Raw genomic sequence first — 21,314 nt, 5'->3', positions numbered from 1 at the left:
CTGCCTGCACCACGCTTCTTCCGTCAAGTGTGCAGAAGGGTTCAAGATGTCTGCGGTATGGCAGTTTTTCAAAGTTTCCGAAACCGACAGCAAGGTTGTGATTAGCATCGGTCATGCGAGGTGGGGCCAAATCTCATTCATTCAACACTACAAATTGTATCATCCATCTCAGGAATCTGCCAGTGGGCCAGAGTGGGCATGATATCAGTACCACTACAGGGTAGACTTGATGATCTCTGCAATTAGGTGGAAATAAACATGTGCCTAATACATCAGTGTTGAAATCGGCAAGCGGCAAAAAGTGTTGGAAAATATCGGGCATCCCTACTTGTAACCAATCCTTATTACTAAAATATTCAATATAAAATAATATCAAACAGAGCAGAGTAAGAAATCTGAAGAAGCTGCAACTGGTCATGCTATTTGCATTAGCTTATTGTTTGAGCTCTAATTTAAAAGACTTTTATATTGACGTGTGAAATATAAAGTGCAAAAGGAGGACAAAATCTATGAACCTTAAGTCTCTAGCTTCCAACAAGCATCACTGTTCTCTACTCTTCTCTATCTAGTATATCTGCAGTCTTGCAACCTTTCTAGTCCCAGTGCACAAAGCGAAACCTCTTGAAGCTCTATAACCCTTTCGACTTTTCCTGCTGCTTTTGAACTCTCCATTTCAGACTGTGACTTTTCCACATGACCCCAAGCCTCAGAGTGACCCCCCCCCCCTCTTCTCCCCCACCCATACCCCAAAGGCTTCAATGGTCTGGAACCTCCAGAGCTCCTTCACACATACCCACACACACACATAAAATGAGAAGTGGCAGTGTTGCTGAGTTAGGTCAGGATGTAATGGGCAGTAATGTTCTGCCCTCGAGGGTCCTGTCCACAGCACCATCGCCTGGTTTTTAAGTAACCTTTACCTTAAAGAGGCACCTTGGTGACTCCCAGGCACCCAAGCACGAGGGAGCAGCAGCTAATGAAGTGACTGGATAAATAGAGTTACAGTATAAAGGTTGGGGTCCACTGGACTTTTTCATTACTGCCACTGGATTAAAATCCCTCTGTCCCACTCTGTCTGCCCCAATTCAGAGCCAATTTAACCAAACTAAACAAGCTATCACATCAAATCCTTGTCTGCAGGCTAAGTCCTGGCTACAGTGGCCACTGAATTAACCTCCTAATCAGCCTCTTACTCCCCAATCATCTATCTCCTGTTCTCTCTTTCCACATACACACAGCGTTCCGCTTTCATCTACCGTCTATCTCACCTTTTCTTTCAAATTATCTTTGGTATCTCACTCAAGCCACAGCTCTCCCTTCACCTCAATCTCTCAGGCTTCATCTCCATTAGTCTCTATCTTTTTCTCTCTCGTTCTCTCGCCGTCTTTCTCTCACACACTCTCCGAGTCCCACAGAGGGAGAGAGAGAGGCAGAGTAGGGGGTGGTGGGGTTTGACTCGGCACTGCTTTGGGGCTTTGAAGTGTGTGTTGATGAGAGAAAGCGGAGTGCTGTGTTCAGACAGGCCCCTAATGAGGGAATTAAGAAGCTACGCTGGCCGTTCCCCATACTAACTTCCCAGGCACAAAACAAGACAAGTGTGCGTGCATGTGTTCAACAATGTGTGTGCTTGAAAGTGTGTGTGTGTAGAGCGAGCAGAAGAGAGAGGCTAATCTGTCAGACTTCATCAAGTGTATGGCAGTCCTGCCTCTCACCTACAGTAAAAGACAAACTTGGCCTCAGTGTGTTGGTACTACAAACACGTCCTTCAGCTGCGTAGTTTCTTCACTTTGCAGAATAAAGTTCTCCACCATAAAAACAAATAATACCAACTATTTTGTGGTGAGCAGACTTACGATAGTGCGATTCAAGGTAGCCATTGCGGGGGTCCATTGCGAACAAGGTGCCTCGGTACGGCAGGGCATGTTCGGTCAGGTGTGGGAGGGAACTATGCAGCTCCTTCTTGAGCAAGGAGGGGCGTTCTTCCGTAGAGGTGGACGGCTCCTCGCTTATGGTCCTGTCGCCGGGTGTCGGGGCCTGGGAGCTGATGGCATTGCGTCTCTCGCGATGGTAAGGCGCTCCTGAGCTCTCGTCCTCTGCAGAAAGAGAGAGAGAATTACAGATTTATTATAGGTAGACTTCAGAATAAAATGTGGGAGTAGATGTGAGAATCTCCCTTCCTACCTGCTTATGTTTCATACCCATACCCACTCTCACACAGACCTGTTCTGAACACCCATAAACATGCTTGGGAAATCAGTTCACGTAGAACGTGTGGGTAGAAGGAGGAGCTGGAGATCAGTTTTTACACCTGAAACCTAGTGTGCTTTATAAAATCTGCAGGGTTAGGCTTCCATGGAGCCAGATGTGGGATTCAGAGGAATATGTTGTAAATGGACACCAAGGATGAAACAATCCTAAGAAATGGATTCCCATGAAGGAGGCAGCGCAAGTTTTCGACCCATTAACCAGCATCATTGTTTGTATCAGCCCCACCCTTCTTCTTTGCTCCCTATCCCCACTCTCTTGCTCTGTTCTCAGACTAAGTCTTTCGTACACTGACGGCAGAATTAGTTCTTTGCGGAAAGCTTTTTAGCATGCTGGATAAAGAGGATAAATGTGGAGTTGAGTTCAAGGGCTGAGCTCCACCAGGAAGACCTGACCCTTAACCCTTGGCCTGATCTTTAACCTGACAAGTATAAAGGTCAGCTAGCCGTCTGACCTGGTATTAGTCCTTTCTGTAGTAAGATACTATAAAGGTCCAATCCCAGGCTCTTCCCTAAACCACAAACAACTCTACAAACCTACAGCACCAGCAATAAGCCAGATGTTCGCACTATGTCACAAATATCTCGTCAACCTATGAGTAAGTCCCACAGGAAAGTCTGGAGATATGTGGGCTCATGAGAGGATGCAAAAAGAACCCTCATACGCTCACAGCGGGACAGCTTGGGAGATTGTTTGCGGAATAAGTTGCTTTCAAATCAAGTCCCTCAACCAGGTCTGATCCGTAAAGTCTGGGGTAGTTACTCTTCAGGCCCTGACTCCTTTATAATCTGCTGCTGTGAATGGTCCCCATATTCAGGCCCAGTCATGATTTCACCATTGAGGGTATTGGTCAGTATACCCCATTACTGTTCCGAGCGTTAATGTCCCTCACTGAGAATCTGGCAAAATGCCGCCGTTTTGGCGCCAGACGTTCAGTAGAATTAGCAGCCTGGTGGTGCTCCCCCACTACGCACTGCAACCCAACAGCATCCAACTGCCAATTAAGAACAGAGAAGAGGGGCCAGATTAAAGAGCACTACCTTGAGCACTGAAGAGGGCCGCCATAATGCTGTACCACTTCACAGAAGAAGAGAAGCGATCAGAAAGGGGGAGGTTAAGAGAGAGGAACAGAAGGAGAGAATGGGATTGAGAGAGAGACGGGTAACAACCCACGGGTCCTGCTTTTATTCCCCTCACTCTCCCACATCCATTACCAGCGTTCGGGCCAGCCGTGCCTCAGCGCAGCACTGGCAGCAGATTCAAGGATTCTTAACGCGGAACTGACAGCCAGAGAGGCAAGCCACTCTCATCCGCGGGAAATGACAGTGTCAGTTATGATATAAGTATTTAATCCTATACTGCACAGCCAGTGATCTTATTAAGGGAATAATGGCACTTATACGGTTAAAGCTGGATTAATAGGTCTGCTCTTGCAAAGCGCAATATTAACATAAAGGGATTTCGGAATTGGGTTCATCTCCTGACATGGATTGAAAGAAGTCGAGACTGTAAACTATGCTGGGAGCCAAAACTGCTACGGGTAGAGCATGTAGCTGTGTAGCACAGGATTCCACTGTGTACTAGCAGCTCTCTCACATCTTAACATTACATCTGGGGAAGTGAGACCTTTCTCCATATTTATGGGCTCTTTTTCTTGCTATCAATCAGATGTTTGATGTTTTATCAATAGATTTACTACTAAGGCCTTAAATAGCGTAGCAGTAGGAGCCCACTGGGTGCTAAAACTAGCATAAAACATCTGTAGCCAAGCAAACAAGAACTGCCAAAGAGACGTACCTGCATTTTTCATTATTTTAATTTGTCTTGTTCACTTTATTCCCCCATCTTTCTTGTCCGTCCTTTCTTTTTTCTCCTTCTGCAGTGATCCCCGCTGCTATTCATACATGTCTCTCTCCTCCAAGGGAGGTCAAGCGACTAATAGTTCAATCACAGCGGTGTCACAGTGCCACCTCCCCCCCTCCAGTCACCATGGAAAGCCCACGGGGGGGTTCATCATTCTACCATATACCACCTTAAGGGGGTTCATTACTTGAGTTTATAGCACCTTAAATGGTTAAACAAACACCCAGCAGCACAAAGGTCAATCCACTCCTCGTACTGGTGGAAGAGGACCAGAAGTCTCAAGTAAGGTCTCTCTTTTGTGCTGTTTACCAAACTGGAGATGTTCTGATAGCCTCTTTTCTTCCCAATTCCGATTCAGATACTTACACTTGGTGGTAACACTCAGATTGCTTGACACGGTTCACTCTCTGCTAGCACCACACAGTTTTAAAATTTACCTTAACCCGGTTGATTTTTTGGGCTAACTGGTTAAGGTATTGGATTTGTGCATTGGCCCTTATTTGTCAATACCCAATACAACATTTTAGGCAGTATTCAAGGCCAATATTGATACTGGTAATTTTCTATCCTTGTAGCATGAAAAAATGGCCTAATGGAAACAAAGCAGACATAGGTAAACACATGCAACTTTTAAAAGTTCAACCCTGCAACACTTCTCAAACTCTCACCCTCCGCCCAACAGACCCTCTCCCTTTTCCCTCCCTCATTTTTCATTCCTCTTTTATTTCCCTCTCTTTTCCCATGGTTGCCACATCCAGTCCTCCACCAGTTTGCAGGTCTATTCAGCCCAATACAAAAGCAGCAGGCCCGTCCTCAGTGGACCAGAGGAAAGCATGCCTCTCAAAAAAACAGAAAAAAAAAAGAACTATCCCGCTCTCTCTCTATGGTGATTGAATTTCTTAACATCTTTTCAAAAAGCGCTTAAATGCCTGGAGGCGAGAGGAAGAAACAAGCTAATGGTGGATGGGGAGCACTGAACAAATTTCAGAGCCCTTTCCTGCTCGCGTTTGAGGTTGAAAGCGAGCTCCTGCCTTTCAAGTTTCAAAGTCCTCCTTCCTCCCGCAGTGTCACTGAAGGATTTGAAAAGAAGGTAATTGTGCTCACTGCCGTCCTGATCAGAGCACACGCCCCAGCTCTAGTATTTCAGGAGCTTTCTCTGCTACTATTATGGTACCTGGTGCTCCATTCCTGCATTCTTCCTCCCTTACGACTCTTTCTCCCCTCTCTCTCTCTCTTACCCTCTACAAATGCACTCTCTCTTACTCACCCTCACTTGCTTTCTATCATTCTTTCACCCCCAGCAAGCCACTCATTAAATCCTAAAGCCCAGGTTTCTTCCTTTTTTCCCCTTGTCTGGGGTCTCTATTGTAAAACTGGTAGGAATACCTTCAGAGAAAACCCTATGCATGGCCTTTAATATAGAGGCATAAAAGAGAGTGTGGATGCAATGACAAAATGAAATCTTAAAAGAGATAATGAGATATGGAGTGGGGCCAATTCCTCTGAGAGTTCGGCGCTGGGACAAGGGGGCTTAAGTTAAGGGTGCCCAGCCAATTCAAAGTGAAACAAAACCATTGGCTTGTTGTTCTTTAAGGGTATTTTCTAGAGGCATGGGTTAAGAACAAGGATTGCCATTCCTCCACATGCCAGTCTATCCTTGACTCTCAAGAATCTGATTTGTTCTCCCATGTATGTTTCAGGGATACACAAAGGGCCATTGCACATTGTAACTCTTTCCCTGTTTACCCCCTCTCCTAAAATCCTTAACATCAGAGGAGGTGTTGTTGTACCTCTGAGCCAAAGCCAAACATATGCTGTGTTCCACCTTCGAACTTCTCTAAGCACTGTTGTCCATGGCACAAACAGGTTTTGGCTAGGGAGCAAGAAGGAGAAGAGTGGAGGATACGCAGTGAAATCACTAAACACTTCTTCAAAGCATCTCTCCTCCTGTGCAATAATCTCTTGCTCCTTTTTTTCTTTCTCTTGCAAATCAACTCCCGGGAACGACTCAAGACTCCCCAATTAACAATGAGAGGGGGAAGAAAAATTCCAGCAGCTGGCTAGAGTTTAATAAGAGCACCTCTCCAAGCGGCTTAGGCTTATGTACCTGATTCACCGGCCCTGGCATTGGCGCTATAGACACAGGGAATCATTCACGATTAGCGAAGGCTGAAAGATGAGGGAGAGAGACCGTTCAAACTCTACCAAACCCCGACACAACAAGAGCACAGGGGATTACGGCAATTGTGTGAGGTATTTTTCTGATCAACTTCTTGGCTGACGGGCTCAGTGCCATGAGGAGCTGGGTGCCTTCCCCAAAACAGAGTTCAGTTCAGCATTAGGTGAAGGTTACAGAGTCCTTACGGATCTTCCTGCATTTGCCTAGAAATTGGTGAAAGTCCTTGACAAACAAGTCTTGTAAATGTCAGAAGGCAGAATAAGGTCATACCCTCATATCTGTTGGGGGCATAGTTAGTAATCCCCAGTCAAAGTATTTGGAAGCGTTCTGAACTTACCAAACACAAAGTTTGCTCCCTTTAACTTTCTACTCATGTCTGAATCTGTCTCTGTAGAGCGATCCCGTAGTGGTACATTATTTAACCATCAGCTTGTGACTGATGTTTGGACGAATTGCAGAGAGAGGCATGGGCAGGTCAGGATGTTCCCTCTCCTGGTTAGCAGTCTATTGTAAGCTGCTGATTTCCCACATAGCGCCCGCAAATGCCCTCTTCAATATTCATCTAGGCAAATTCGACGACTCCCACATCTCAATTTGGCTCTCGGCAGCCCACGCCCCAACCTCCCCCCCCCCCCCCTTTCCACAACCCACAGCCCCAGCCTGTTCTCTCTGCCGCCAGGGGTCTGCTGGGACTCACCCAGAGCTCAGCATCTTGCAGTCCCAGCCTCCAGGCCCCGGGGCTGGGGAGGGGCAAATCAAAGCCTGCTTGGCGCCTTCCCTCTTCCCTGCGCTCACCTCAAATCAGCCTCACAGCAGGGTAGTGTCGTGCCAAGCCCCCGCCTGCCCCTAGCTAACCCTTATTCACCCATTAGGGGCACCGGCCCACCATAGAGCGTCCCCGAAACCCCACTACCATTTCATCAGGGCCACATTGTGAGGGAGCAATGAGCATTGCAGCGAAAGAGCTGAAAGCCCCGACTCTAAAATGCACACTGATGCATTTTTGACCATGGATAGTTACAGCTTTTAAGGTTTTTCACTCAAAGGGCACCTTGGCCTGCATTCTTTGAGGAATCAAACACCAAGAGATGCATTTGATCAAGGCTTCAAAGCAAAAAATGTGCTCTGATTGGCTTATAGACTGTATTAGCATTGCTTCAGATAGTCACAAGTCAGCTATGATCAGACATAACCTGTTAGTTATTTACACTGTCCTCTGTAACAATACAAAATGATTGTGTGCGAGGGCAGACTGGGGTAGAATCGTGTCCATTTGGGATAGTGGGTCTTTTTTTGGTGAATCTGGGCACTTTGCCTACCAGACCAGAGTGGGCCAGCTTTCCACTGGGCCTCAGCACTGGAATCCCACTTCTGACACCAAAGTGATGCGGACCAAGTCTGTGGCACTCAGATTAGGAACGGCTCGCCAACAGAAATAGATATCCAGCCAAAGCAAAGAAACACAGAGCCAACAGTTAAGTAGAAAAAATAATACAATAATTTCAAGCACATCGAATACGATCCAAAATGCCACTGTGGATGTTTCCACCTTATAGAAAAGAAATGAGATCATCAAGTCTTCTCACTTAACTTTTTATGATTCCAACTTTATGTCCTTTTTTGCATTTGCTCCCTAAATATGCACATTCTTTTACATGTGTTTAAGTGCATAAGCACGAACTGTATTGAGGCATAGCTGCCCCCATTAGGATAGTTAGCTAGCACTTACTAGGAGCTGGATAATTAGACACTTCAAAGGCACCTGCCCGCTATCCCAGAGGGGGCAGGAATCGCTGTGCCCCGCCCCATTTAAAAGCATGTTAACTCCTATCTGAGGCTAGCAGGCTAATTTAACTCTTGACATTTGATATCTAAGGAATGAGAGGGATCAGCCATTTAGCTGGAACAGGATTACCCCCCCACAGCCCTCCTCCTCCCCTTCCTCTCCCTCCCCTTCAACCCCAAAACCCCCTCCACCAGTCAGGCCGGATTCATTAATTTTCCTGCTGCTAAGCACTTTATCAATGACTGGTGAACGTCTAAGTCCAGAGTGGACTCTCTCTCTCTCTCCCTCTCTCTCCTCGGTGGTGATTAGGCCCGTGGATGTTCAGATCAGTCTAATTCACTGCCTGCTCTGTTGCTGCTGATCTTTTCTCACACCTGCTACGCAGCTCAGAAAGCAGTGGAAAAACTGACTGAAGAGCAATGTTTGAAAAACACTCACAGGCTGTGGTGGAAATCACTCACTGCTTTCTATAAGGTCCACTATATAGTGGCCATTTTGTATTGCTGTCTGAATGTTTGTAGTATCCCTTAATGCACTGTGAAAAGCTTTGCACTGCGATTTACGAAGCTGAGCACTGACCCTAACCCAACTGCCCTAAGTGGTGTCCAAAAGTGTTGCTTCATTTCACCACTGACTTCACTACACAGCCCTCTACATAGAACTCCCTATACAGAGTGGTTAATAAGAGGATGATTTCAGACACATCCTTAGACTACATCTACAAGAAACAGGCTACTTTTAAAAATGCTGATTAAGTGTAAAACCATGATCCAGGTCCAGGTTTTGTTTGTCACTAAAATGGCCAAACGGTAGGAAAATCTCAATTGGCAAAAAACAAATCTGTGCATCTCAGCCAGCGTCTCTAAAACTTTGTTTGGTCTGTGATAACCTGCTGAACTCTCAACTTAGATGTTCCTATTTACATCTTTTTCTGTTACTGTAAGACAACTGATGTAGGATAAAATACTGATGTGACGATGTAGTTTAGTTATGTTTTTTTGTATTTTGGTGTTTAGATATTATTTCTATTTTTACCTTGTCACTTTGTCCCTTGTCATGAGTTTTCATCGTTTAGTTTTGTATTTAGTTTATTCTGTGTTCTTGTCAGTATTTAGTCTTGTTTAGTTAGTATTTCATTTGTGTCTTTTTGATTAGATCATTTCCTGTTTTACTTTGTCACCTTGTCTCTCGTGTTGGTCCACTTCCTGCCTTTGTGTTTCCCGCTTCTTTGATTATGTGCCCTGCCCTGATTGTTTTCACCTGCCGCTTGATTGTCTCACCTGTGTCTGATTAGCCTCACCTCCTAAGTTTATTTGGTCTTTGTGCTCCCCTGTCTCGTTGCCAGTTCATTGTTGTCTATCCTGTGGAGTCTATGTCTTTGACCTTCCTGGTTTGATTTTGTTCCTCATGTCTTTGGATTATCTTCGTGCCTCCCCTGATATCCTCGTGGCTCCTTGTGTTCCCTTGGATTACCTGTTTTTTGCTGTGTCTTCTGATTCTCCTTTTTTGTCTTTTGTTGGAGTTTAGATTTTGTTTGTTCATTTTTCCCTTTTATTAGTAAAACCTTATATTTAACTCTGCTTCTGGGTCCTTACCTTTTTGCTTAATCTGACACCGTGACAGATGGTCATTAAAGCCACATCTTTAACAGGTAAAATCCACTGAAAGGCTTACTTCCAAGTTCACTCTGAACATTCATTTTGCTAATCTTTATGTGTCCAAAAAGGCGCCATTGTGTGGACTAAGAGAGCGAAGAGGATTCAAATTTAAGCACTTTTCAGACCACACAATGTCAGCCCTGTAATAGCCTGACCTGACAGACGTTCATTGTGAACCCTACAGCACTAGTTAACCAAACATATTTAGATATAGTCAATAATGTTTGACATATCACAGGTAAAGAGGTGCTTGGAGTTAATTCGCTTCCATAACTCTGCATTAGTCTCAGTCTAATGCCTTCTGCTGAATGTCTACATTACAGGTTGAATCAGGGGCTACACATGAGTGTGACGGATCTGGGTTAAATGAACAGCATGCCCGGGCCTTTGATGCTGCAGCTGGTAATGCTTACAGTTTCTAACCCGTCACATTTGGACATAAGGCCGTTTTACCAGAGAGCATGACAATCTGAATTCCAAACTACAAGCCAAATGTCATAAAATAACAACTTAACTGACTGCTTCACGCTGTTCCTACAATGAGGGACTGTTCTTCGCAAACATTAAATCACTGGGTGTTAAAAAAGAAACCTTCAGTGTTAATTTAATCAAATTTCTGCCTTTACAGTGTGACACATTAATTATATAAAATAATATTTGTTCATTTCCTACATTTTTTTCCACAAAAAAAGACGCAAAAGGTGCCAAATCCCCTCACAAAGACCCCTTTATAAACCTATCAGTCGTCATTTGCCTTCCGACATCCTATCATCATTAAGGCTGACGTTTGCTACCAAATCCCAGACCTGACCCTCACCCAGTGTGTGATATGAATGGGAGTGCCAGCTTAATAAACAGGGTGTAATTCACCCCTCTCCCCCCTTAAAATACAGGTGAGACCTGGACCCCCTCATTACGGTGTCTGCAGCAGGCAGGGAAAGCTCTGCAGATTAGAGGATCTGCTATGTTGGCCAAACAGACTAAACCACAGTCTGCTGGGAGGGGGGGGCTGGAGGTTGGAGGTGAGAAGGGGAAAGGAAAAGGCACCACACTTTCTATATGATTACATAAGTGGCTCTATAGTGCAATAAAAAAGCAGAATGCAGGGTGAAAATTGTAGGTTTGGTTGACATCGTGGACTAGCGGCTGGGGCAATGGTTTGGTTAGATCAGCCAGTACGTGTCAAGAGTCCTACACGCGCAGTGAGAAGATGTCACTCTCAGAGCTGCTCAAACTGACAGACAAATATGACTCCCACTTTTCGCCCCATCCAGTCGAGGCAGATGGATGTTCAACGTGAGCCTGGTTCTGCTCGACGTTTCTGCCTGTTGTTGCTAAGGGCTGCTCATGGTGGATTCATGTTGGGCCTCTCTCTCAATAACATAAAATAGTACAGTCTACACCTGCTCTTTTTTGTGTCTTGAGATAACTTTGGTTATGATTTGGCGCTATACAAATAAAACTTGATTGATTGGTTGACTGCTTGGGAATAAAATTGTAATATTCATAATGGATCAAACAAACATTTACCAAAGAGCATCTCAAGTTTCTATGTTGAGATGCTTAAAAGTTTTTACTGCAATATCACAAATGGGAACAATACTGAACGATACCGATACTGATTATAAAGGTTAAAGTTCACAACTGCATATGGGTGCCAGTTAGGGGTTCGAATCGCAGGGTAACTCAAGATACGATACGTGACCCACGATAACGATAATATCACGATACAGCGATTTTGCCATAATTGATATATTGCAAGACAATCATATAACGATACATCGCAATATCTGATTAGCTTCTTCGGCCAATTATCTTCGTTCACGTTACCCTCGTTCACATCATAAGCGCTAACGTGAGGAGTCAAAATCACAGGGAAATCTGTTAAGAGAGACAAATATTTGTGAATAAAAATATCGATACATGGCACAAATATCGATAGCGACACCGGTATCGGCAATATGTCGTCATAATGCACAAGATATTTTGTCCCTGAAATAAAAAAACATCATGTCGATGTGGATTTTGAACTGATTTTTATAGCATTATTATATATTTCAAACCTTTCTTGTCAGCACCTGTCAAGTCCGAGCGGGTTCTTCTGGGCAAACTACACACTGACACCATTTATAAGTCACCCCAAACTTTGTTTTTGTATTGTTTCTCTATAAAAGAAGAAAGTTTGGGGCGCTGGTTTAGCAAAGTTGGAGGAGCATGCGCCCCGCATACAGAGGCTACAGTCCTCGATGCACTGATCCCAGGTTCGACTACCGGTCTGCCAATCATTTTGTGCATGTCATCCCCCCACTCTCTCCTCCCCACACTTCCTGTCTCTCTTAAGCTGTCGTATCTAGTGAAGGCAAAAGCCAAAAAAATAATTGGCTCATATTGGAAAAACATAAAAGCTGACACCGATAAATCTATAATAGGTCAATATTGGCCTCGTAATATCGGTCAACTGACACATATCTCGCTTTAGAGTGAATAGTGTTTGTTTTACTCAACAAGTGCAGATATTAGTTTTAAAAATATGCAGCCACATAGTAAAGTAATACTTGGGACACATTCTTGTGTTATGTGGCTCCCTAAATTCTTTTTATTCTTTTGGTTTTCCTCATCACACCTCCTGAAGACTTTCCTCTACTCACTGAGTCTCTCCTTGTCTCTCTGGCCCCTGTGGCAGTCCCCTCTCGGGTAATGAGCTCTGCTCATGTATGACCTCTCCTGTCACTCCCGCCTCCTCTCCCGCTCCTCTCTCTCGCCTCCTTCTCTAATCTCTGCATTACTTTGCCATTAATCCCACATTCCACACCAGGAAGGCCGGTGCGGCTCGGATGACACGCTGTCCTCATAATCTGCTGTTCATTTTTGAAATGAATCAGTGGGATGGAAGGAGTTTAAAATTATCATACTACTTTAGGATTCACCTGTAGCATCCTTCATTCTTCCTCTCTTACCTCTCTTCATCCCACCTTCTCTACCTCATTTGCACTTTCTTCCTGCTAATCTCTTGTTACTCACTCGTGGTTTCCTCATCTAATCCCTCATTCTTCTTCTCTTTACCGAAACCTCCACTCCCTCCCTCCCTCCATCCATCCTTCTCTCCCCCCCTCTCCATCCCCTCCGGAGCCGCAGTGGGACTGTTGGACTCACGCAGCCCCATGCTGAGCTGCTCCAGAGCCAAGCCAGAACAAAGAGCCCATTGAGCCGGGCGGAGACATAATGTGGGCTGCCTCTGACAGCACCGAAGATGAAGTCATGAGGTCGCCAAACAGTTAATAATGACGGCCCCATCCTGCAGCTGCACGAAGTCTGTGTGTACAGTTTGTTGCAGTCGAGGAACGGAGAGAAAATGAGCGATTATGTGTCTGCGTGCATGCATGACTAAGTATCTACGGTTTGAAACTCATGTGTACGAGAGCATGTGGATTGATAAAAAGCTTTTAAGGGCGTAATGAGATACTCCATGACACTCAAAAATGCGCTCAATCACTTTGTAAATACCGCAGAGGAAAAACAAAACCTTCAGAGGATTGCACTTTTAGTTTTGGCTCGGCTCCAGCTGCATTGGAGAACACCCACCCCACCCCAACACCACCCCGACTCCTTATTGGAGTCTGTCTGGCGCAAAGTCTGACATGAGACACATCTCCGCGGGACTGGAGCTGTCGCTGCGAGGCCCACACTCCGAACATCATTAGACTCGCAGCTCCAGGTGAGAAGAGAGGTGCGTGCGTGTTTGCGTCTCTGTGCAGAAAAGCGCGCATGTGGTTCAGGCATTAATCTTTGTGCCTTTTGAATGGGCATGGCCTATTAAAATGCCTTTACAGGACCACTTGCATGTCAAGAGGCCTCAAGGCTGAGTCGGGCTCAGGAAAGAGGAGGGAGGAGGAGGGGGAGGAGGAGGAGGGGGAGTAGGCGGGCAGAGGATGGTGAAAGACAGCTATGCAATTGATTAACATTAGAAGGACTTTGCTCAAGTTCAAATTGCACGGCCCCTCAGCTGTAAGCTACAGACATTTGTTTCCCCGCAAGTAGAGTTCTTTCTTTCAAACCCCGTCTCTGCTGCACATCTGAGTTCAATTCTCCGCATGCCCTCTCTCTGAAAATCAATTCCTCCTCCTCTCCTCTCCTCTGCTCGGCTCTTTTCCTCCAGCTCTGTGAACCGACCAGGGCGAGGGGATTACACTGTCCCTCCCCAGATCCGAGCGAGACAACAAATGGTTCTTATCAACTGACACCCCCCTGCCATCCAAGGAAGGAGGAAGAGGCGAGGAAAAACTAGCCAGGCCCTGCTCCAGCTCGGATGTGTTCCTGGACTCCGTCTGCCAATCGTGGCAACTCTTTTCACACTTGAAGCCCGAGCTATTTACGAGAGCCCTGGGAGAGCGCGCACGCAGCACCGGAGGGTGGGAAGAGCGGAGGGGAAGAGAGCCGCTGCTGCTTCTCAACCTCTGCTTCTAATCAATCACCAGAAATCACTGCCGTGGTTTGTGGCCTTTGATCCTGGCTCCTCTTTCGCACTGTGAGGGAGAGAGTCGGGGTGGAGAAAGGGGAGGGGGCGAGCAGGGAGAAGGGTGAGAGTCAAGGCCCAGAGGGTGTGGAGGTCAGGGGAGAGAGATTAGGGGGTGTGGGGCCTTTTGCTCTCTCAGACCCGAGAGCATGTCTCGATTTAATCCAGTGAGTTTTGAGCGGAGGCAGGCCTCAAACACGCCGGCTGCTTTCACACAGTACATTCTGTGACATTCAGATTTTTCTGGATGTTTCGCTTAAATGGACAAAAACAAAGATGTTTTAATGCGACGTTGTTGGAGCAGATACGAGTTCACATGCTGTCTCTTTAAAAGACGCGATGCCAAAAATGAAACGGTCTGTTTCTTATTACGCTCAATGACTTCTTTAAAAGGGACTGATTGATTTATGATTTTAAATAATAGTTTCTGCTTTGCCACATGTCAGGAAGAAAAATGTGCTTGATGAGGGGAAAGGACAAAGATATAACTCACACGACTCCACTTATATTTAAAGAAGCAACTTCAAAATAAAAAGGGCAGAAGCCTTATTGTGCATATTATATTAATTATCTCTAAAACCCTTTGATCAAAATCACATTGAGAATGCAAAACATCAGCTCACTAGTGAGTAGGGACGTCCCGATCCCGATCTCAACTATTTTTTAACTGATCTGGGATCGGCAATTTGAGCCGATCAACTCACCCCGATCATTTACGTCAGCTGTCGTAAACTGAGCACAATTTGCGGCAGAACGCAAACGCTTAGCAACTTAGCATTAGCAACCCTGTGGCTAAAATGTCAGCAGTGTGGATATATTGTAAACAGTCCAACAGCCACTTGCAATATATGCAATATGATCGTTTCACAAGGCGGTAGCAGTAGAGCTACGTTCAATACTACCAATACGGTGCATTCACTAAAGCAACAGAGGAAAAGGCTGCTGCGCCTAAGCAACAACTCGGATCAGGATCGGGGGCTAAAATAGCTGATCAGGACATCCTTACTAGTAAGGCCTGCCTCTCTTCACACGTCATTCTTTCATATAAACTTCCTCCCTGGTGGTTGGGCCACTAGTTGCTACTTCAACAAGAACCCGGCTGTGGTGAGGAGGTGTGAGCGAGAGGACAATAAATCCTCCTGGCAGGGTCAGGACACTCCTGCTTTGTTCCTCCTGGCAGGAGGGAGGCCGCCGATGCCTGCCGACAAATAGACAGAGTGCTAGAATAATCAACTACCGTTTCCTCACTTTGTGGGTTTATGAGTTTACGCGGTCTCTCGGTCGCCCCCGCCTCCCTCTCTGGGAGGAGTGAGACGGTAGGGCCACAGTGCTGTGCTGCAGGGATGTAACAGGGCCGGGGCCTCCGCTCACACAGGGCAGGACTGATTTGTCTTTGTGAGGCTGAGAGGACGCTTCAGAGACTCGTCTCTGACCTCCGTGACCTCTGACTTCCAGGCCATTCTGGCTCTCAGCGTGTCAGTGAAAATGATCTCGGGTTCTTGCAGGAGGCCATTGTGATGGTCAGCGTGAATTATCACAACGTATTAGAGTTAGAAATCTACGACTGAGATGTCAAAGATTATTTTATATATAATACAACAAAGAATACTCAAATGTAATGGAAATTCAGTCGCTACTGTATGTACCAAGGTTCTGGATCTGTCCAGTTTTCTTGGAATAACAGCGACATTTTAGGTTCTTTCAAGGCAAACAAGTAGGATGATCACTGACCAAAAAAAAACCCAAATATGCAATTCCACTACAGCTAAATTCTGGCTGCATCCCCACAGCGTGCAAAAGTCTTGCGGCAGTGGCTTATATGCATCTTCCAGCAGCGCAGGGGCCGAGCAGCAGCTCCAGCGGGCAGATCAGGGCCTGCAGACGTGTGCCAGATGAGCGAGGCCAGGCTGGGCAGGACTGGGGCCGGGCAGCTGAGGTTCCCCTCCGCCCTGAGTAGCAGCGAGGCTAAGCTAATCCTGCGCCTCAGGCCCCTGTGAGGTGGCTCTGCCAAAGCCCGTCCCCCTGCTGCTGCAGGAAATTGCTTTCAGCGCAGAGATCCATGAAATGTCTATGACCGGGCACATGAACTGTGTGCACATGGGGCCAGTGTGACTTCACTAACCCTAATCTACAGGTATGTTACACTTATTCATCCTCATTTTGAATCACAAAAGCAGCTCTTTATCGGTTAAATTTGTATTTTCTTCTATGATTTCCTGCTTAAATAATGTGTTTTTGTGTATTTTATGTATAATTGATGTACCATACAGAGCTCCTTTGACACTAAAAGCCAGTTTTCCTGTGTGGGGTTGTGTGTCAGGCTCTATAACGCCTCCTCCATTGTGCTGTTTGACCCGTGGGCCAGCCAGCGCTCCCATGAGGTCCCTTATCCCTCCATCAGTCCTCTCTCATTAGCTCCCACAGGCAGAGCCCCGAGTAGGGTAACACAGAGGGGCCCCCGCTTCCTCTGCTGGTCCCCCCGTGAAATACATACAGAGCAAATACAGATGACAGAGATCACCTTTTAGCTGTGGTGATGCACAAACAACAAATTAAAGCCGACTTGTTTCCTCCTAAAGAAAAACACAATTTAAGGGAGTACGTGGATGCATTTTTTGCAACTTCTGCAGAAGCTAAAACACATATTTTTATACAATTTTTATATTTAATTAGCTTCACCTCAGTAAGACAAATAAAAGATCAAGATTGCCAAAGTGGTTTATCTTTAAAGGGGGATAAAACGGGGATAAAAACGTGGAAAGTAGAGGTGGCAGAATGAGGAGGAGGGAGGAGGAGGAGATGAGGCAGGACACAGTGGAGAAACAGTTGATTATGAGTCCCATCAAGTGATCAATGATTTCATTAATAAGACGGATCACGCGCCTGTCATAGCTGTGACACGGGCTGAGGGATGATCCGCTCCCAACACTACATTTCCCCCCCCCCCGTCTTTCCCTCCCTCCCTGTCCTTCCAATATCGCCTCCCTCTGCCGACGACGAGGCAACGCCAAGGAAAAAAGGGATGGAAGGGAGGGGGGGGTTAGTCATGAGGGAGGGTGTGGAGGGGGAGGAAGAAAAGTGAAAATCCATTTTGAAACCCATTTTCAATTAGGGGTCCACAAGCTGTTATCACAGGTGTCCCAGAATGGGGGCCCGTAAGTGAAAATGTCTCCTATCCGTTTCTGAAATGAAACCTTATCTGCGAGGCACAAAGATGGCGGGGACAGCGTATCTGTAAATTACTTTCCATCCCCGCTGTTAACGGGAACTTTATTTCTGTCAGATGACATTCCCCTCTATTTACTGTTGATCATTTAAATGGCTGCCTAAAAAAGAAGGTGGCCCCTCACTCTTCCTCTTCCTCTTCCTCTATCTCCCCCCCCCCCCCCCCCCCCCCCACCCCACCCTCGCTCTCCGTATCATTCTTCTGGAGATTTTCTTTTTCAAAGCAGTCAAGTGTCCCCTTTTTTCCTTCTTTAAACACTTTAGCCACGCTCTCCATTTGCTTAGGGATTTCTCGACACGAGAGCCGAACATTTGTTGCCCTTTAAGGCTTAACTTGTTTGCCTCTGAGACCCTTTGCTCTTGCCCTTTAAAGCATGACCACTAAAAGGTCCCAGCAACTTTATAGAGGCCCTTTCGAAGTAAAACACTACTCCCAGTGTTCATCTGACTCCTTACATCAGCTCCCTCTATTTTTCAAATAAAATCAGCCATATCATAAAAATCCAACCAACCAGAACTTTTTCCCTTCTCTTCTTCTTCCCCCACCCACCTCCTTTTTTATTATTAGCAAATTATCCCATGACGACAGGATTTATTCAGGCAAAAAGCCTGGACATCTCTTTTTTTTTTTTAGCTCAGGACCAACAAAAGAATCAGGGGACTTTGTGGTCCACCTGCCCGCCGAATGATGAGGGTGGGAGGGGAGCGCAAACCCACCCCACCCCAACCCCCTCCTAAAAACCTCTCCTAAAGAGCACCAATCAGAGCATTGTTGTGGCACAGTCGGCTCTTTTGAGCTGTCATTGCGAGAGGAGGGGGCACGGAGATGAATGGCACACAGGATGAAGCCACCATTTAGGGGACCATGTGGGAACGCTCCAACCAGGACTTGATAATTACTCCGAGCCTGGAAAGAACTTAGAGCAGAAACAAGAGGGGAAGACAGTGCTGAATGGAGAAACATCCCTTTGAGGAGTTTAGAGCCAAATACAAGGAGATAAAGTTTCCCCTGATCGGTTACGAGATCTGATCAGATCTAGGCTGTATCTTGGTGGGACTCCCTAAAAACACGGTATTTCACCAGGGGGCGGTGCCTTATGTCCTGCGTCACTGCGTGACCTGATGCGCATTGTCGTCGGCTCGCATTCGGCTCAAGTTGTTGTTGCCGCTGTTTTTGGATAAGCTAGCAAAACCAGAACCTAAAAAGTTGTTTATTAAGCTAATATTTGCCTCAACTCCAAGAGTTAAATCTACAGGAGACCTCACACCTGCTTGTGACTTCAAACAAAATGATTTTATTTTTTGTGATCTTTGATTTTATGAAGATACACTTAGATTCTGGCTCATTGTACCGCTAGCACGGCTACAACCGGGACTACACTTTTCAAATGACTTCTACCTGACTGTTGACAAATTCTCAAATTAAAAGAGTCAGATAAAGTAGAGTTAGATAAAACAAAAATATAGTGAGATGGGGGTCTGTTCTCTGATATCAGTGTAGTATCTTGCATCATTAGATGCTCAGCCCAAATGAGCTTACATGGCAAATAGCTTCCATGTAAATACATAAGATGCGATTCACTTTCAATTTGTTGACAAACTGCTGATGTAGGGGTTGTTGGGGCATTTAACCCACATTAAAGTCGAGGTGAAATGAAAAATGTCATTTTAATCTTTTTAGATCACATCCCCGGTAAAAAATACAGAAAATCAATTTCTTCGTATTCTTGTATCAAAATCCGATCATTTTTTCTTCCTGTAAAACTAAATTTCACGCGTGCTTACGTAAAGTTAGCACCAAACAATTTCAACCAATCAATCTGCAACATTTAGCCGCAGAGCACCAAGAACGCTCGGTCAGTTAGCTAGCTACTGCGCTGTGGAGAACGTCTGTCTACGCCCACTTCTCAACGATCAAATCAAATCCCTCTAATGATATGTCCCGCCTGCACGTCCTGTTTCACTCGGAAATACGTCACGATACGGAAGCTAGATACTCTCAAAATGCCGTTTCAGCTCGACTTCAACAATAGACTCGGGTAACTTCATCCTTTATAGCCCCATGGGGCAAACGTTACCAAGCCCTCCGCACATGAGGCTTGATTTAAAGGAAACCTGTCAACGTAAAGTTAGCTTGCTAACAATTAGCGCTGAGACAGCTGGCGGTCACGGAGCTCGCCGACGCGTGCACTGTTGCGTCCTTCACAGCCACGCACATACCAACGTGAAATACACACAGTGTTTTTAGGGTCCCGACTCTCGTATCTTGGTAGCATTGATTTCTTTGGAAAGTCCAAGCAGCATCTCACTAGCCTGTGTTTAGAGATTGTTTTGAGACTTAAAAACTACTTGTAGACAGTCACAGACAGCAGGGAAAGGCTTTAAAAATTAACATTGACTTTGGTTTTCAGGTCTTATATTTGGGTAGGATACCAATGCAAACTTCTTGGCTCTATATCTTTAAATGTTAGCGGGTTCTATTAAAAAAAAAGGTCCACCGCTGTAGATTGGTTCCAGTATGAGGCATTCAATCTTTGTCATGGAAAAAAAACATTCACTTTGAGACTCAAGGAGGATATATTTGATCAGTGTTGGAAAGAATAGATTGGGTTCATCAACCCTTATAGAGGTGATTTTCAGGTAAAGAGCATCAGTTGTATTTTAACTCCCATTGTTCTGCATTTGGGGTAGACGGTAGCTCAGTCTGTAGGGACTTTGCTTGGGAACCGGAGGGTGGCCAGCTCAAGTGGCCGGTAAGGACCGAGTGTAATTGGGGCTGGTAGCTGGAGAGGTGCCAGCTCCTTTCCTGGGCACTGTCGAGCTGTCCTTGAGCAAGGCATGTCCATGTGCAGCCCCCTCGCTCTGAGATCTCTACACATGGAAGCCCTACTCTGCTTTTATGGTTGTTTTAATATTTGTTTTGTTTTGTTTGACTTGTGTGCACTGTAAGCTGCTTTGTACCAGTTTATTGTCAACTCAAATAATAAGAAAATCCCCCAGAAAAAGCCCCCCTGCCCCAACTCATTTTCCACTTTTCACAACTTATCCTAGCACGCTGTTGCTGGGCGCTCCACGGGGTTTCCACCGCTCTACATCAGGGGCTGCTGCTCAGCCTGACAGGGGGAAATATTTCGCCGGGGCCTTCCTAAGAAGAACCAGTCTCCGGGGTTCCACAGCTGCTCACAATTACCTTTTGTTTGCACGGAGGCGGTCGGGCAGGGGCTACGGGGGTTAAAGTTGAGGCGAGCGTCGGGTTACACCTGATAAGAGGTTATGAGTTCTGGGGGCGACTTGGGGAATGTGCTGTAATTATTACAACACAAAGAATGTGTAAGCTATATTCTATTCCAGGAGAGAGAGAGATGGGGATCTTAAAGGGACCTTTTTCTGCCGATATGTATCATCACTCCCTTTGTAAAGTGAATTATGAGGCTACTGTATTTTAGGGAGTGTGACTTTTCCTAACGTGTGTTTGTAGGAGAATCTTCAGCGAGGTTTAAGAGCTGTAATTATCCGCACATTATGAAGAAAAATCCACTCTCCCTGAGCCAAATTGCATCCATGCTTTTTCCACAACAAACTCCTTTTCCGTGCTGCCCCTTTAATTAATAAATCCGTGCACGCCATCTGGGAATGAGTAAGAGTGAGAGTGTTTCCAAGACGCTCCAGGATGCATTACCTTACCCACTTCCTGTGATAACTCCCATATGGGGAGCGAGTCACAGCAACTTATTTACGCTCTCCGGGATTGTTTGTCCCCCGTTCACACTCGAGTTGATTTGGGGTGACTGAAAAGTCAACCATCCACACCCAAAAAACTTCCAA

General features: G+C 45.7%; 1 protein-coding gene across 2 annotated transcripts in view; it reads right to left on the bottom strand.

The window, feature by feature from the left end:
• gli3 (GLI family zinc finger 3) overlaps positions 1-21,314 on the bottom strand; it is a 105,138-nt gene that overhangs the window by 62,049 nt on the left and 21,775 nt on the right. For both annotated transcript variants that reach the window (XM_069667197.1, XM_069667198.1), the window contains exon 3: positions 1,854-2,093. In XM_069667197.1, coding sequence (XP_069523298.1) covers positions 1,854-2,093 — 240 coding nt within the window. The remainder of the gene's footprint in view (positions 1-1,853; positions 2,094-21,314) is intronic.

Source organism: Semicossyphus pulcher, unplaced genomic scaffold (assembly GCF_022749685.1).
Source record: "Semicossyphus pulcher isolate SPU_LCO1_2020_fin unplaced genomic scaffold, fSemPul1.0.p SCAF_18, whole genome shotgun sequence".
NCBI classification, from domain to species: domain Eukaryota; kingdom Metazoa; phylum Chordata; class Actinopteri; order Labriformes; family Labridae; genus Semicossyphus; species Semicossyphus pulcher.
Note: the sequence above shows the minus strand (reverse complement) of the source record. Positions and strands in the feature narration are given on the sequence as shown.